This window comes from Sorghum bicolor, chromosome 7 (assembly GCF_000003195.3).
Source record: "Sorghum bicolor cultivar BTx623 chromosome 7, Sorghum_bicolor_NCBIv3, whole genome shotgun sequence".
Taxonomy (NCBI): domain Eukaryota; kingdom Viridiplantae; phylum Streptophyta; class Magnoliopsida; order Poales; family Poaceae; genus Sorghum; species Sorghum bicolor.
In genome coordinates, this window is record NC_012876.2 from 263,588 (window position 1) to 280,744 (window position 17,157).

The 17,157-nt window shown below is 43.9% G+C and overlaps 3 protein-coding genes across 3 annotated transcripts; all 3 read right to left on the reverse strand.

Annotated features, from left to right (window-relative positions):
- Positions 3,161-8,050, reverse strand: LOC8064321 (PI-PLC X domain-containing protein At5g67130). Its single transcript, XM_002444817.2, has 6 exons — positions 7,385-8,050; positions 4,619-4,717; positions 4,212-4,512; positions 3,893-4,116; positions 3,697-3,783; positions 3,161-3,599 (listed from the first exon to the last, which is right to left on the reverse strand). The coding sequence occupies exons 1-6, from the start codon at positions 7,769-7,771 to the stop codon at positions 3,405-3,407; spliced, it is 1,293 nt and encodes a 430-aa protein (XP_002444862.1). The 5' UTR covers positions 7,772-8,050; the 3' UTR covers positions 3,161-3,404.
- Positions 8,984-11,557, reverse strand: LOC8067063 (BTB/POZ domain-containing protein At1g21780). The gene is made up of 4 exons (XM_002444818.2): positions 11,313-11,557; positions 11,072-11,217; positions 10,042-10,157; positions 8,984-9,844 (listed from the first exon to the last, which is right to left on the reverse strand). Exons 1-4 carry the CDS (start codon positions 11,453-11,455, stop codon positions 9,239-9,241), a joined length of 1,011 nt encoding a protein of 336 aa, XP_002444863.1. The 5' UTR covers positions 11,456-11,557; the 3' UTR covers positions 8,984-9,238.
- On the reverse strand, positions 13,811-15,675 carry LOC8067923 (NAC domain-containing protein 76). The gene is made up of 2 exons (XM_002444819.2): positions 15,039-15,675; positions 13,811-14,921 (listed from the first exon to the last, which is right to left on the reverse strand). The coding sequence occupies exons 1-2, from the start codon at positions 15,217-15,219 to the stop codon at positions 14,095-14,097; spliced, it is 1,008 nt and encodes a 335-aa protein (XP_002444864.1). The 5' UTR covers positions 15,220-15,675; the 3' UTR covers positions 13,811-14,094.

Below are 17,157 nucleotides of genomic sequence, written 5' to 3' on the forward strand. Positions count from 1 at the left end.
GAGTAGGGTGAGAGAGAAGGCAATGTCACTATGCCTCATACCAAAAATACCACATACTTTGAGAGAAGGCATACACCATTAATGCCTTGGTAAGGATCCAGAAATATCACAAAAGAGAGACTAGAGAGAGTCATACAAGGAATCTCTGAGTTTTATTTGAAAATCTGCAAAAACTCCAGAGCTATAGCTGATCAAGAATAAGAGACATGGTGCTTGACTAGACCGTTCTATCTTTTAACTACTCAAGACAGAAGTGACGTTACAAGTCCCATGGTGAAAGGTAAATGAGTAAGTTTTAAGTCTTAACAGTTTACTCTAACCAGAGATGAGATCTTGTTTAAACGCATGTGTATCTTTAAGTTATGAAACCACTGTAGAAACTCTTGAGTCCATCTTTGCTCAGGGACGAGCAAAGGTTAAGCTTGGGGGAGCTTGTTGACGGTCCTTAATGCTCACAATTAACCATCAACTAATCATAGAAAAGGATCCAAATGCAACCAACACCTAGACTTAGGGTTTTATCTGACATAATTCCACGAGTTTTGGTGTTTGTCTATTTCTGCAGGGGGTTATCAGGAAATATGAAAGAAAGGCCCACACGTCGGGTTTACATAGAGATATTAACGTGTCGCGCAATTTTCTATCATCTAGAAGACTCCAGAAGCCACGGGACCGAAGCGGAAGACGAGAGGCCTCAGGGTCAGGGCGCCCGCCCTAGTCCTGAGGGCGCCCGCCCTCCCCCCTGGACCAATCAGGGTGAAGTTCGGGGATCATGCTCCACCGACCTAATACTTCAAGGAAAACCACACGATCAATGTCGGTTTGATCCGACGGCCCAGATTCATCTGAAAAGACTATATAAGCAAGGCCCCCTGGCCCATGGAGATCATACCTCTTCTACAGAATCAAAGTTAGGGTTTCAATTCTTCATCCAAGTAGAGCGGATCCCTCTAGTTCTTCTAGTTCTACCTCTAGTTCATATAGATCTAGTTCTAGTTCATCTAGTTCTAGTTCTAGTTCCTCTAGTTCTAGTTCTAGTTAGTTCTAGTTGTAATCTAGAAAATAGAGAGAGAGAAGAGGAGAGCGGAGGAGGAGCCGGGTCTGTCGGATCTTCCTCAACATTATACTTTTGCAGCATCTGGTTCGTTCTTCATCGTTCTCCAGGTTCTTCAATTCATAACTCCTGAGTTCTCTAATTACTTTTATTTACATTCAAGTTATTTATTGGATTCCCGCTTGCATCAAGTGCTCTAGTCTTTATAACGCTAGAGTAGTAATTAATAGATTAGACGTGGTGTTTAGTCTTGTGATTACCTGGAATGGCACCCAATCCTACGGATTGTTGTGGTAGCCCTAGGGTAGTGACAGCCCTAACGGTCGACGTATTCCACCACGTTCGGATCGGTGTTTGTAGGACCGTAGTGAGACCTTCCTAGCCCCCTTCTCATCTCTTTCTGTGGTTAGTGCTCTGATGTCCCGATATAGATAATCTTGAAGTAATTCTTGATTCTTAGATCAACTAGAGAACTCTCAGGAAACTTCCTCTCTTCCCACCAAAAATACTTATATAGTTATCTCTGGGCGATCTTGGATCTTAATTAGTACACTCACGTTCTCTGTGGAAAATCGATACTCTGGAATACTCCCGGGTGAAAGCTACATCGGTATCCGTGCGCTTGCGGATTTTTCTGTTTGCGTTTAAAATACCCAACAGTCTCGTCATTTTGCATAGCAAAGATTAAAAGAAAACATTAAATAAGAGCTGTTAGGGATTATATGAAATCAAGGTACACATATTCTGGCTGGCAATTTTGTGAAGTCATTGTTTGGAATGACAAAGTTGTGAAGCCCACTCTTTAAAATGGCAAATAGCCAATTTTTCTCGACACGGGGAGCGAACTATATATGGCAAAGGATGTCGAGGTTGTGCTTGTTGTGTCCAAGAATACACTAGTGACTATTGTGGTTAAAGTGCACGATTATTTGCCATTAGACATGCACGGAAGATCAAGAACCCCGTCTCCATTAAGATGTGATTATATTCTTGGGACATAATAACTTCGGGCCCTCCTCTCCATAGAATAGCAGCTACGTACAATGCTCCTCCAGCCTTACCTCCACCTAAACTAGTCACCAAGTCATCTCATTCGGTTATAAATAGAGGTTGCCACATATTTATGGTCCCTTAGGGTACAGAGTTCGACAATCAACTCCATTCTAGTGTCTAATACAACTTTAAGTCATATATTAACCAAGATGTGTACATATTCGACATATATTTAATGGCTGCAGTGACGATGGTGGGCTGCTAAACCGTGCTTATAGTGATTCACAGTGCCACCACCATCGGCCTAGTGCACGTGCAACTGGTCGGTCGGACAGACAACATCATGAGTGTTAGAGGGAACTGTCCTTTGCACACCATTCTGTACCCTCGCATTTCTTTGTGTTTCAATGTTTTATGTGGGTTGCGTCCGAATCACGCAAGGCAGGAGCCTTGCAGTGACTAAGACCTCGAAGTTCCCACGCTGCTGAAGGTTTCGAGTGGTGATATCAAGGCGTGAGAAGCGTCGTAACACTATGAATCTCGCCAAAAACGGGTTGGTGGCTTGGTGCATATTCTTGAGCACATTCCATAGTGGATGGAATATTCCTTTGAATGTACCAAATTGCCCCCTTCGACACCGGCAGAAGATATTCATGTAAAATCGGGTTAGAGATTATCCAACTCCTATAAATAGGACTCAAAAAACACTCTACGATAGTGATGAAAGCTTGACACGAGCCCCATGTTGTATTTATTTGTTATTGTTGAGAAATCAAAGGCCACACCCTCACCCTCAGCCACGCCCAGAGGTGTGACCTTCAACCCAAACACCAACAAGGAGGTAGAATATGACCTTCTTTCTCCTTAAATTTGAGAAAATTAAGAAAATAGCCATTGCGGCGTGCTATAACAAGTAATTTTGATTTCATAATGGTATCTACCAAATTTTGGTGTTCATGGTATAGACTGACCAAGTACATTTTGTCTTCGGTGTCCCAAAGCAAAATTTGTCTTCTATAGATTGCCGGCTTGCACGTCACTGAGGGTATGGGATGCATCCCTGTTTCTGCCAACAGGGGCCCTACGTTTCTGCCATGTTTTCTTTCATCCAAGTTCAAGGACCACCACCCTTATTTTTTCGAAGGAACTTAAAACATCAAGATAACAACAGAATCAAAGAAATGAATGATGAATTTAACTGATTTCTGTATCTGACTACGTTGCTCAGTAAACACAAATATACAGCTCAGCTCAGATCACATGCATGATGATGTTACGGACCAAACGGAACTACCTCCGAGCTCCGATCCATCGGAACAGCATGTCACAAAAGCAGAAAAACCAATCTCCAGTTCTCTCACGAGAGCAACAAAAGAAGCAGAGAAGGCAGTCCCAAGAAGAAGCTCCATTGCGAGGGCAGATGATGAGACCGGGCCATTCCCGCGCTAGCATCGCCCCCTGCTGTTGAGCCTCTGCTGCCTGGGGTGGCTGCCTTGGGTGGCGACGGCGGCGGCGGCGGTGGTATCACACAGGTCCCAAAGGTCGAATTCGCCTGCACATCATAGATAGGTCAGAGAGTTAACATATGGACAGCATGCATCATGTTGCTGCCCAAAGAAAGAAATGCCACTAATTTAAAGAGCGCTTACCTTGCAATACGCGATGTTGTCACATCCGCATACCATATGACCATTTGCAATATCTGTAGCTAAGGGAGCTCCTCCACCGTCACTCCTCTGCATGATTAAGATTCAAGAGGGTCAGAGACTTCATAACAAAGCAATTACATGATCCTTCAAATGGTGAAATGGCCCAGGTAAAGGGGTTCAATAGATATTCACATACCATGTAGAAATCAACAGCAATGTAGTTGGGCCACCGATTGCCTGAAGCATCATGGCACGTTTTGAGCATGCTAACGAGTGGCGCTGAATTATTTCCGCATACACCAGTCTGACTCGGGCTAGTCGTGAAGAAATTCATCAGAACAAGCGACTGGCTTTTGGAATCCATGGCTGGAGACTCTGCGCGGTTGGGGCATTTGCCTGCTACCATACCATCATTTCCATCTGTGTGTGTAAAGCAAATCTGGTCAACAAAAGAGTCAAGGGAAGAAAAGTAAAACTCTGCAGGCCATTGAAACAGGGCATGTACTGAAACCTACATTGGTTTTCCACAACGTAGTTCCACTCATATGCGATCCCCTCGCTTGCTTCCTTGGATTTCTTTGATGTGAAGACAAGCAGGCGCTGGTTCTGGCTGATCATGTCCTTGAGCAAAGGCCAGTTGCCACCGCTCTTTGGCATTTTCGACACCGGAAACCAATACTTCATAAGGCCAGAAGCATTGAATACTTTCGGCAAGGACCCTGTTGCGGTGTAGTCTTCAAGAAAAATTGTAACTACTTCTGATGGGTTTGCATCAAGGAACGTCTGGATCTCTTTGAAGACATTGATGGCAGGTTGCTGAGAGAAAAGAAAGAAAATCAACTCAAGATTACACTTACACAAGTGTACTTATTTTCTTTTTCAGGACAGAAGAGAGAGAAGAATGTTTAGCTGATAATCTTACAAAGGCAGTGAAGTTGTAGCATTTTCCTTGAAATGAGTGGCACAGCCAGACATCATTGTCAAAGTCGTAAGTGTCGAGCATCAAGCCCCTAACACCATTCTGCACATAATCAAGTACAAGTCCCGCGTTTAGCATTTTATAAATAATAACAAATTGTTAGGCAGAACTCTGGCAGATCAGCACTAAATGATAAGGGTTAGTAGTGGGGAGCAACAAAACTCATCTGTTGACCACTAACTGAACATTTTCTTCTAGCAATTCCACCACTGGAATCTAGTTTGAGGTAAAGTGTGTTCCTCAGTACAATCTAGAAAGTTACGAAATATACTCTTAGAAACAGGGGACATGGGTAACAGCCTACTAAGCTGAACAGCTTTGGCTTAAGATTGCCTTCTTTGTTCCTTCCAGTTGAGGAACATAGGAAGTTGTATATGAGATATAAGAGGGTCACAAAGAATATTGGCAAGGACCTTAGTTCTTATGTGATTACTTCATTATATCTTAATGACAGACTAGTTCTGAAACGTGAATGGCAGAACTAGCTAGAAAAGATTAGAGCTGTTCCAACTCCCAAGTCTTCAAGACCTAATCAAGTTGAGCCACGCAAGAACTCATGTTCCAGATGACCATTTGAAACTAGAAGGAGCAGTATGACATGACAAATGAGATAAGTATGGTCCCTTCATTTTCTTAAGAAGGAAGCAAACAACACCTACACAGCATAATGCCTGAACTGGACGAGATCTTTGTGAGGTCTGCTTAACAACTTGAAGCAATAATCAAACCAACAACTTATAAGTAGCCTCACTTTCTCTATTGAATACAGCGAGTGCCACCCTGGTTTCATGAGTTAGGTACAGGCAACAGACAAACCATGTCCTAAGTTACATAAAGTTATCCTGAAGATGTTAAGGGAAAGAAGCAGTAGTGCCATTGGTAGCTTAGGGCATTTAGGCACATCAGCATGTGACAGAAGTATAAAGTCAACAAAGTCCTTGGGGCTTGAGCATGACTAAAATTTGTAAAAGACATTGAGCAGGTATTAAAATTTGTAATTTACGGACCAAATAAAGCCAGATCCAGAAGCAGGCATACCAACACGAAGTCAAGAATCTCTGTGAGGTGGCAAGAAAAGACAAGCAGCTTGTTGAGCTTATGTGGTGAGATTAGCTATTGCCTACTGAGACCTATTATTGCCAATGCCCTCGCATCAATGGCCAAAGAGTTTCTTAAAAAGGAATAAGTACTAGCCTGTATAGGGCACATGATTCATTCCTAAAATAATTAATAGTGCCATGGGCAGAGCTACATTATGTATGAATGCGGATAAATAAAAGATGCTAATCAGTTTGTAACTTTGCAACTGGTAGAAAAGTTGGCCACATGCACATCGTTGTACATTCTATTCATCTGTATTAGATGGTCATGTTTTGTCAGAGTGAAAATTTAGGTCTGGGTTGGTGGCACAAGTAGTCCGTGGGCAAATTAAAGGGGGAAGACAGCTGACATGATTCTTGCAGTGGAAAAGGGGCTTGAGAGCATGTACTGTTCCACTTCCACTGTACTGAATTGAACCAAAGCCAGCATGGAATTACTTTGTGAGATGTGGACTTTTCGTGGTAATATTCCTCCGAAAGACAAATTAAAGAAAAAGGCGCTGTGAAACCAATGTGCGTGCGTACGTGTAAGTATTCTTTGCAGCTTTTGGCTTTAGGATGGAGTAGTGATGTGCATGTCGTATTCCTTCCAGGAGCAGGTGCAGCTCACACACATAATTTTTGTCCAACTATTCATAGTAGCAGCCGGAAGCAGAGCAGAAAGTTGCAGTTTTTCCTTGACTGTTAGGAAAAGCCTGAATTCTGATCTGCGAGAGAAAGGTGCAGGCTTTCTTTATTTGGTGTGTAAAATTTCACTAGATTTTGCAGGAGATGTCTTGTAGGTAGTAATAAATATAATAAAAGGCGATGATTATGTAGTGTGCCAATATTGACATCACATAATTAGTTACTGTACCAAGGAGGCGAAGGTGCTGTGGTGATGAGATTTGGGATCATCATGTGGTTGAGTTTTTCTTTTTTTTTTTTTATCAGCATCATGTGGTTGAGTTTGAGTAAGCAGACAGACAGACAAACAGACATGAACAGCACAAACTAAACGCAACTACAGGGGAACAAATCAAAGGATGATGCTGAGATTTGATTGGGATAAAATTAGTCCGGATGAATTCAGTGATGATGAGATAATGGCAGGCATGCCGGCGTGTCTGTGTCTCTCCAATATACTGTGGCCTTGTTTAGTTCCAAAAAATTTTGAGAAATCGACACTGTAGCACTTTCGTTTGTATTTGACAAATATTGTCTAATAATAGACTAACTAGACTCAAAAGATTTGTCTTGTTAATTTCGATCAAGTTGTGCAATTACTTTTTATTTTCGTCTATATTTAATACTCCATGCATACGTCTAAAGATTCGATGTGACGGCTGAAAAATTTTGCAAAATTTTTGAAGAACTAAACAAGACCTGTATTTGACAGTAGTAGTAAAGCAGACGCTAAGGTGGGCCCACTGACAGCGGCGGAAGGTGGACACGTGGGATGGGGAGGTGGGGGGCCAGCAAAGCAGCAACCACCCACCCACTTCCATTGGCGCCGGCGCCGGCGCCGGCGTCGGAGGGGAAGGCGGATGCGGTTACCTGGCCTGACCTCACTACCTCAACAGGGGAGTAGTAGTAGCGACTAGGGAAGAAATGGGAATGAAGATGTTACCTTGAGCTGCGCGGTGACGTTGTCCTCCTGGTTGGTCTCGGTGATGAGTGGGTTGCCGGTGGCGGATTCTGCGCCGGCGAGTGCGAAGGAGTTGTGGGTGGTGAGCCACGAGTAGTTGTTGAAGGGGAGGCCCGTGCCGTGGGTGGCCGGGTCCACGGGGCTGGCGCGCGTGCAGATGCTGCTGTCCCCGCCGGAAGAGCCGCCGCAGGCGCTGCAGTGCAGGCCGGAGCCGCAGCCGCCGCCGGAGGAGGAGGAGGAGGAGCACGCGTCGCCCACCTGCGCCGCCGCTGCCTGGTGCGCCGCAAACAGCAAGAAGAAGACCAGGGCCGCCGAGAAGAAGAGCAGCAGCCGGGGCCGGGGCCGGGGCCGCTGACGCGCCAGCGCCATTGATGGGATGGGCGACCCGCGAGGCGACGAGTTGAGTTGGCAGTCAGTGGACGACGGCAACGGCAGCGGCAGCGAGGACGCGCTCGTGGTGGTTGCTGGTTGCTTTGGTGAGGACACACGACTCTTTCAGGGGCCCCTGCGTCTCTGCTATTTGTTGTAGATTTGCAACGGCAGATCCTGCTGTGGTGTTTGAACTGAAAAGGACGTGCAATGCACTGCGATGCAAATTCGGGCAGATTAGAGGCTCTCCTCCAATTCAGAATCGGAATCGTGCGCTAATTAAATTAAATCAAAAAAAAATATCCTCCTAAACCGTGTTTACTTTTCAATCAACTACGTATGTACGCGGCAACAGGTATATATATGAGAGCAGCTGTACTTTTCAACAACCAAAAAAAAAAAAAAAAACAGTCTGTCTGACCAAGCAAGCAACTGAACACAACGCGGATGCGGAGCACGTCGCAATGCTTGTTCTCTGTCAGCTGTTAGCGCTGACGATCCATATACTATGCTGCAATGGCCTGCCTGCCTGCTGATCGAGAGAAGACGCACCACCGATGCCAAATCTATCTATCTATCTGTCTGTCTGTCTAGATGGAGTTGTATCAAAACAAAACTCCCAAAGCATTGCCAATTCAAGTCGCAATTCTGCGTTCTCTGTCTTGTCTTCCTGCCTGTCAGCATCAGCAAACGCCCGCTGTCCGTGACCCACGACAAATTCAATATACATACGGTACAGTATAGGCTACCGATTCAACATCTAGCGACAACATTTCTCAGGTAACCGTCATCTAGAACAAACAATTCTAGACTAGGAGTTGCATGCCCAAACTGGCGGCTTCCATACATCCACGGTACTAATCATCCTTCATCCCATAAAAAGAGGCACTATGCGTTCATGTTAATCAAACTTCCTTAAGTTTAATTAGATTTGTAGAAATATTAACGACATTTATACCTCGAAATAACTTTATTATAAGAATATATTCAATGAACTATCTAATAATATTAATTATGTATCATAAATATCATATATTAATTATATATTTAGTCAAATTAGAAGTGTTTGACTTCTAGATAAGCAATGACACTTTTTATGTGAGGGAGTATGAGTCAATCACGGAAGGAAGCCACAGTCAAAAATTACATACTGCAAGCATCCTGATGTGTTGCTTGCTCACATCAGGACTCCCTGTTTGGCTGCCTGGCTCATGATGCATAATTTAACTTCCATTCGAATTCTGAGAACCTTTTCGTTTCAAATATGTACACCATACTCTTACATAACCAGCATCCTCTCTACACATTGCAACCGAACAAGTTTTAACATCATGAAACGCATCTCACAGGGGCAGGAATGCTTCAATCCTATTGGCAGGCAGCACGAACAACTCAGCAATACTGATGGTTTCTCCCATCCATACCCACAGAAAGCCAGAGACACACCATCATCATAATTCAACTCATTCACATGGGCTTCCACACGCTGAGGACCTCCTGGAACATCTCGAGCATGAGCTCGCGGTCCGCGTGGTGGAAGAAGCTGTGCATCTCGTCCCTCACATCATAAATCTTCCCAAACACAAACAGGTAGGTGAGGCACCCTTTCTTGAGCCGCTCCAGCTGGTACAGCCACGCCACGTGGAGCCGCTCAAGGACGTTCGCCGAGGTAATATCCTCCAGCAGGCTCTCCTCGCAGCAGTCCTTGATGTCGCCAATCCCGTACTTGTTGGCCGCCGCCAGCAGTGGCAGCCGGTGCTTCCAGAACTGCCCCTGCTCGATCGTCCCATAGATGAAGCCCAGCAGCGCCGAGCACGACTCCAGGCACATGTCGCTGATGTTGATTGTGGACGACTCCTTCTCCCTCAGGTCGTGCATGAACATGCTTTCGAACACGGGGGAGCACGCCGCCAGCACCGCCTTGTGGGCCTTCAGGACGCCGTCCGTCGTGTTGATGGTCACGTCTGTGTGGATGGAATCCGTCAGCATGCGGGAGAGACACCCGAGGGTGCTCTTGCTCGCAATCTTCTGCACCATGCCTTCGGTTGGCCATACCGACAATGATTCAGTAGCCTATAATAATTAGCATAATATTGGACAGCGTTAGCATATCATTAGAATCTCCTAAGTAATTCAAGTTTCTGAATACAGGAAGGAGCCTACAAAATGTTGCAGGAATCTCCCAGGTCATGGAAGCTTTTACCAAGTGATGTGAATATATATATATATATTTTTTCTTTTTAAAAAAAAAGATGAGGCCAGATACTTGCATTGTTATTGGCTATCCTCAGGTCCAGAAACTCAACATCAATCGTAAAACGCCCATGGGACATTGCATCAACTTGCCAGACAAAGTCATCACTGGTACGCAGAAGATGTTCGTGCACTGCCACAGGAAAAGGACGAAACAATCACATTTATCAGAAGAGACAAGTGAAGTCATCACATCACAGCAACAAGGGAATATAAATAAAGAGAATGACAGACAAAGTACAGTAAAATCCATCAAGCTCCTAATGTCGGATTTGGTATCCAGGTATGTATGACCTATGAATTATGATCCTATTTGAACTCCATTTGTATTTATCAAGAATGAAATAGCAACAAACATAGAGAAACTACTGCCATGATCTTTCCTGAGTAAGATAAACAGCTGCCTCATGTCCAGTCGTTAACCACTTCACATTTGCATTACACATTTTGTACCCTTCATAAAGCAGCAGCAAACAATGCTGTTTACTGAATTAGAGAGCTTGAAATTACTTTCCTGACTGGCAAGCAACTGTGTTGGGGTTTGGAATGCTTTCCTGTAAAGTAAAACTAAAATCAGCAGCTGCATCAGACTGCATTTTCCGCTATTCCTAATTCTTGTGTTTCTTGTGGTTTTTTACAGATTATATCATCAATTGAGATTCAGTCGGCAGATGGTGGATCAAGAAACTTTCCCCAAGCCTTTCTGTGAGGAATACTATGAAAAGAATTGGAATAAGGACAGTTTATAACTAGTCATAGGCTCATAGCTGAATGATAGTACTATAACTAACCTCGTACAGGGGGAAAATAATATCCCCCCCAAAAAAATACAGAAACAACTCACAAGCATCATGGGAATGGCCATCTAATCAGCCTAAAAATTGGGCACTACAGTACTCACTATGTATCACAAAGACATGTAGTATGTCATATAATCTACTAGTGACAGTCAAGAAGCACCAGGCAAATTATTGGTGCAGTGCAGTGCAAAGAAAGGTTGAATCTTTAAGAATCTGGATGGAATGCTTAGAAGTAGGTACCCAGTACCAGGGGAGACGCAGGTGCGTCGCGGCGGGCCGGCCCAGGAGACGCGGAGCAGGAAGCGCGCGAGAGGGGGCTGCTCCTTGGCCACCCGGCCGGGCTCCGGGAAGAGGCGCACGAAGATGGAGCGGCTCTTCTCCACCGACAGGTACCTAGCAACAGGGGATTGATGGAGTTGCAGGAGCAGCAGGAATTGGGATGGTGGGGAGGGAAGGAGGGATTGGGAGGAACAGGAAGCAGAGCAGACCAGTTCCAGATGCCGAGCTTGAAGGGGTCGGAGCGGCGGTAGGAGCAGGGGCCGAAGGTGTCGATGCGCCACTGCGCCAGGCGGGAGATGGTCTCCACGCGGGAGTCCGGCCCGCTCGCCCCTCCGGACCCGCCGCCGTTCATCGCCGACGCCGAGCAACAGCAGCCCCACAACCCAAGGGGAGTGGGGGACTCTGCAGAGGAAGGGGATTGACGACCGAGGCGAAGAGTATTCCCTTCACAAATGAAAAACCTTTCTTTTTGTCGCCTACCCCCTTATCCTCGCCCCTCCACGTCACATGATTTGTGCAAAATTATTATATTACGGTGCTCTAAGTTTGTTCACCTAAATCATTTTTAACTTGTCATACACGTAGCAAACAATGACGATATGTATGCACGCCGAGGTAATAGATGCTGTTTCCACCAATTTTTTTTCACTCCATAGAAGGCTTTATGGCGAATCAAGGGCCTCGGTAAGTCACGGTTCGGTTTGTATCGATAAACTTCAACCTCTATCATATCATAAAAATTAAAAATATAGCTAAAAAATAATTTATAAAATAAATTTTTTAAGTCTAATTAATCTATAATTAAATACTAATTTTTAAATAAAATAGAAGAGTTATACTACCCAGGCCTTGTTTAGTTCCCAAAATATTTTGCAAAACTTTTCAGATTCTCCGTCACATCGAATCTTTAAACACATGCATGAAGTATTAAATATAGACAAAAATAAAAATTAATTGCACAGTTTAGTCGGAATTGACAAGACGAATCTTTTGAGCCTAGTTAGTCCATGATTGGACAATATTTGTCAAATACAAACGAAAAAGCTACAATATCGATTTTGCAAAATATTTTGGAACTAAACAAGGCCCTATTAAATTTTAACACATTTAAACAGTCATGTGTCTAAAATATTTTTCCTAGCAGAGAAACGAAAATTTTCCATTTACTGCCAGCCCAGCAGGGCCCATGAAACCAAGCCTGAGATAGGTAATGTAGCAGCAGCTCTCCTAGCGGCCCATAGTCTTGGGACTAGCATGCTTTGGAACTGAAAAGGCTACTCTGTAAATTAATCATTCATTCAGGTGTAATCTGGTGTATTTTTACCGTTCTGACGTTAACATATAACATACAAAGTTATAATAAACTCATAATGATATAATATCTGTAAAATCCTACAAGTTGTAACTCAATACATACTACAAATAGTTGCTAACTTTACACCTGTTCTACATTCATAACATTGGTGTTCTTAGACCTTGTTTGGCAGAGCTTCCAGAGCTGATTCTCTATTGGATCTAGCAGAAGCTCTGCCTAATAATTTCTTAGAGATATGTGATTTGATTTCGTGAAGTGATTCTTCAAATGAACTAAGCGGCTGAGAGCTGAAAAAAGTAGCTTCTTCTAATTATGTGATGTTATTCGCCATCATGATTTTAAGAATTTATACTAAAGAATCAAAGAAAATCACTTTCAGCTATAAAATCACTTTTCTCTCCGAAAATTAGCTTCCATAGAGAATCAGAATTAGAAGGAGCTCTACCAAACATACCCTTACTTTTCTTCTTTCCTTTTCTTTTGGCCTGTCAACTTTGATTATATTCATGGGCAATACTAAGTATTGCCATATTGTAACCTATCAAAAAAGAATTAGAGTACGTTAAATAAAACTTTAACTATATATTATAGAAAATTAATAACTACAACAATTAATTGAACACATATATTTGTCCTACGGTTCTATTTTCCCAGCATCAATGACATTTTAATAAACCTGCGTGTAGTGTACATGTACTATTCCCTTCTTTTCAATAAATCCATAAAATATGAGTATCCCTACAAAGGTTAATATAGGTAGCTAGAATGGTTTCATAAGGAATCTAACTAACTAATCTACATCGCATGATCAATCGCCCACATATATTTGATTAAGAGAAGATGCAAAGGAATAGAGATGTTCCATCAAAATTTAGTGCACCGCCAGCCCTTTTCTGATTGAGACATCACTAAATAATATTATGCAAAAAAATGGATAAATTGAGTTACTTAATGAAACAAGTATGTACGTGGATCACAGAAGATCGAAGTCGATCATTACATGAACAACCGCGTTATCATTGCAGTGCAAGGTGGAAGTTGCTATCGGCTTCAATTTGTTGATTAATAGTGAAGACTTGGATCGACTAGATTTAATTTGTAGCTGCGAAGCAAACTTTGTGTCATGGATCGTCTCGCAATTTGTAGCAACCATATCATCCTGTACCAAATTTTCCACAGGTAGTATGTTTTTTTAATAAATAAATGCCGCATTGTTTTAAGTTAATCGTATATGCATGCATGTATGGGTGAAAAAAAAAACTTATGAAAAGCTCATGCACGAAAAGGAATTATTAAATGACATGATTTCCCCACACGTGTACCTGTACAGGCCGAAAATGATTACTTTCTTGTGCAGATAGAACAAGTCAATCAATAATAACAAGAGGGGAATTAAACCATCAATCAAATATATAGTTCATATTTGTGTATTGTGAGTACAAATTTTAGAAATAAAAATCGATCATCAGAATAATGCATAGCAAAACTAATTAAGTGCTAGCTAGCTTTGATCAAATAAGCAATCAGTTCCAGATCTCAGCTGTACGTGAATTAATACACCCCTACAAATATACGCTATTACTAGCTAGTGTGTGTATAGTGGTTAATAATAATACAGTAGTACATCATCGATCAGTCGTGCTGACGAGGGATAGATGATATCAGATGTTGTCTTGTCATGCATCATTGTTGTTCTTGGAGCAAGAAGACGGAGATTCCGGCGGCGGTGTGTGATGGAAATTGAGCTGCGCGGGCGGCAGCAGGCTGCTCAGCAGGTTCCAATCCACCGTCGTCGACTCTGCAGCGACGGCGGCGGCGGCGATCTGATCGTTGTAGCTATGATGCTGCACGACGCCGCCGTCGACGGAGGAGGGGCTGTGGAGCGGCGGCATGTCGGCGAGGAGCTGCACCTGCAGCTTGGACTCAGCCGCCAAGCCGCCGCCGTGGTCATGCGCTGCCGCCGGAGGTGCAGCCGCAGCCACAGCGCCGCCGCCGCTGTTCATCAGTAGCCGCGGCGCAGGGACGGGTCCGTCGTAGTAGTAGGTGGCAGCGGGCATGGCGGCGCCGAGGTAGCTGCCCGGCGGCGAAGGGTAGTAGCAGGCGGCGTGCCTGATGTGCTGCTGGTTGGGCATGGGCTTCTGGAAGGCGCGGCAGACGACCCATCCTTCCTCCTGCGCGGGCGCGTGCTCGTTGCTCTGCAGCCGGTACTCGTGGATGATCCAGTCCGTCTTGCGGCCGTTGGGCGCGCGGCCGCGGTAGAAGACGAGCGTCTTCCGCATGCCGATGACGACGCTGATGCCTCCGGCGGCGGCGGAGGACCGGGAGGTGGTGGTGGAGGAGAGCACCGGCTTGTCCCTGCCGGTGGCCTTCCAGAAGCCAGCGGCGGTGGCGCGGTTGGTGCGCGTGCCGCTCGGGTACTTGCGGTCCTTGTAGCTGAAGAAGTAGTACTCCGTCGGCTCCTCCTGGTCCTGGCCGTAGGAGCCGCCGTAGTAGCCGCACCTCTCTGCGTCAACGACGATGGGTATCATGCATCCATCCATTGCCATTGGTAGCTATTAATAAATCAAAGAGCTAGCATGCATGCATGATGATCAGAGCATGAGCATCCATATATATATACCTTGGAGATCCCATGGCTCGATCCTGTAGAGATCGACCTCCCGGATGATGTCGAGGTCGATCTTCTGGGAGGCCACCTTCCTGGCGAGGTAGTACCCCACAAGCTCCTCCTCCGTCGGGTGGAACCTGAAACCTGGAGGCACGCATGGTGCCTGCTGCTGCTGATGATGATGATCATCCATTTCGATCTCTATAGCTAGCTTCCTGCAATTGCTCGATATATCACTCCACGGATGGATCGGTGGTCTCACTTTCAGATCGATAGAGGCATGCAGCTGGAGCAGAGAGAGAGAGAGAGAGAGAGAGAGAGAGAGAGAAACATATACAAGCTAATAAGAGTGGATCGAGCAGGCCGGTCCTACAAATAGCAAGCAGGTTGCTACCAGCAGGGGAATGAAACATGAATGCATGCATGCATATATGGTGGAAGTGGAAGTGGAACCAGCAGCAAGCTAAGCTTGTTGCTTATGGTGGACCTAACAAATCAGTAGTTGCACCATACTTGTACCCGTACTGTACATGTGGGTACTTATTACTTGCATACCATGCATAATATGTAGGGATGGATCGTCATGTATATATACGTACAATGTTGCATTGCATTTGGTACGTAATATCTATCATTTAATTTCTCTAGCTACATATATAATAATCTGGGAGTTATAAACTAAATACATGCATGCTGCCATATAGTATGGTAGTGGTGCGTGTGTGAAAATGGAACTTTTTGGGACTGGAAGGTAGAGTGTACGCTGCTGGCTCCGATCGATCCATCGGATATATATTCCTTAGCTTGGAGTGCACTTCAGGCCTCTGCTGCCTGCCGGCCTGCCCTTCCTCCTCTCATACATCTCTTTCTCTTTCTCTCTCACACACATCTTCCCTCCCTCCACCAGCTATTGTACATCATGCACACCGGTACTAGCTAGCACACTACACATATACCCTCCTAGCTAGCTCGTTCAATAATACCTTTCTATAGCTACCTTCTCGATCTCACACACACCTACTTGCATGCAGCTACCTAGCTACGTACCGTTGGTCACATATATACATTTCATATATATTATGAGAGGCGCTTCTTTATAATACATATATAGTATATGCTGCGTATACTCGATAAGATGTATCATTATGAGAGACTTCTTCTCTATAATACATACGAAGAACACAATCTATGATTTCTAAAAAAAAAAAGAACACAATCTATATTCAAAGAACAGGAAGAAAGGAGTTGTGGGGAGACCTGTGTCGGCTGAGGTACTAGCTAGCTAGGTGTTATTGCAACAAAGAAGAAGAGGAGAAACAGGATATGACACTTTCGGCAATGTTATTGACTACAACTAGCAAGTAAATTTGAATTTGCCCTCAAAGACAGGAGTATATGCCCTACGTATATGTCAACATTCAGTGACCTGCCAAATTTCCTTTTGTAAAAGGATGGAAAAAGCTTTGCAACAATATTTTTTTTTCAATGACTCAGTCAATTAAGTATGAGTGGAAATTTATACACTTGATTTTACTTTAAAGCATGATATATATGCTGCAATAATTTTCTAATGAGAGAGAGACTCTATTCAAACAACTAGCACCATACTCAAACACACAAACATACGATAAATTTATATGTGCATGATGATCAATGATGTTTTGATTATGGGTATGTACTCACCAGCCGATTCAAGAGGTAGTAACTAGAGAAGGGCCGGGGCCAATAAGGATCAGAGCTACAACTAGTGTGTGGCTTCTGATGATATGCAGATGAGATATAGAACACATGTAGTAAGAAGATGGTATATAGGGGGCTATTTATAGATGGGTGAAAAGCTACTTCTTTGTTTTGAGTGCCTGGTGATTTTAATTAAGACAGAGATACATATAGATGTGTAAGCTACAATTAAGCCACGGAAAGTGCATATGCATGCGCGTATGTAAGATTCTAGAGAGAGATACATTAAAGTAGGGAGACAGAAATTTGAGAGCGATACCAAGAGAGATCGAAAAGGTAGCTTATTTTAATATTTTTGGTCGGTTAATACTAACTAATTAAGTAGTCCTGAAGCGACCACCACCACCCCACTAACTATATTCATGCCAAATAAAAAGGGACCTCACCTGAT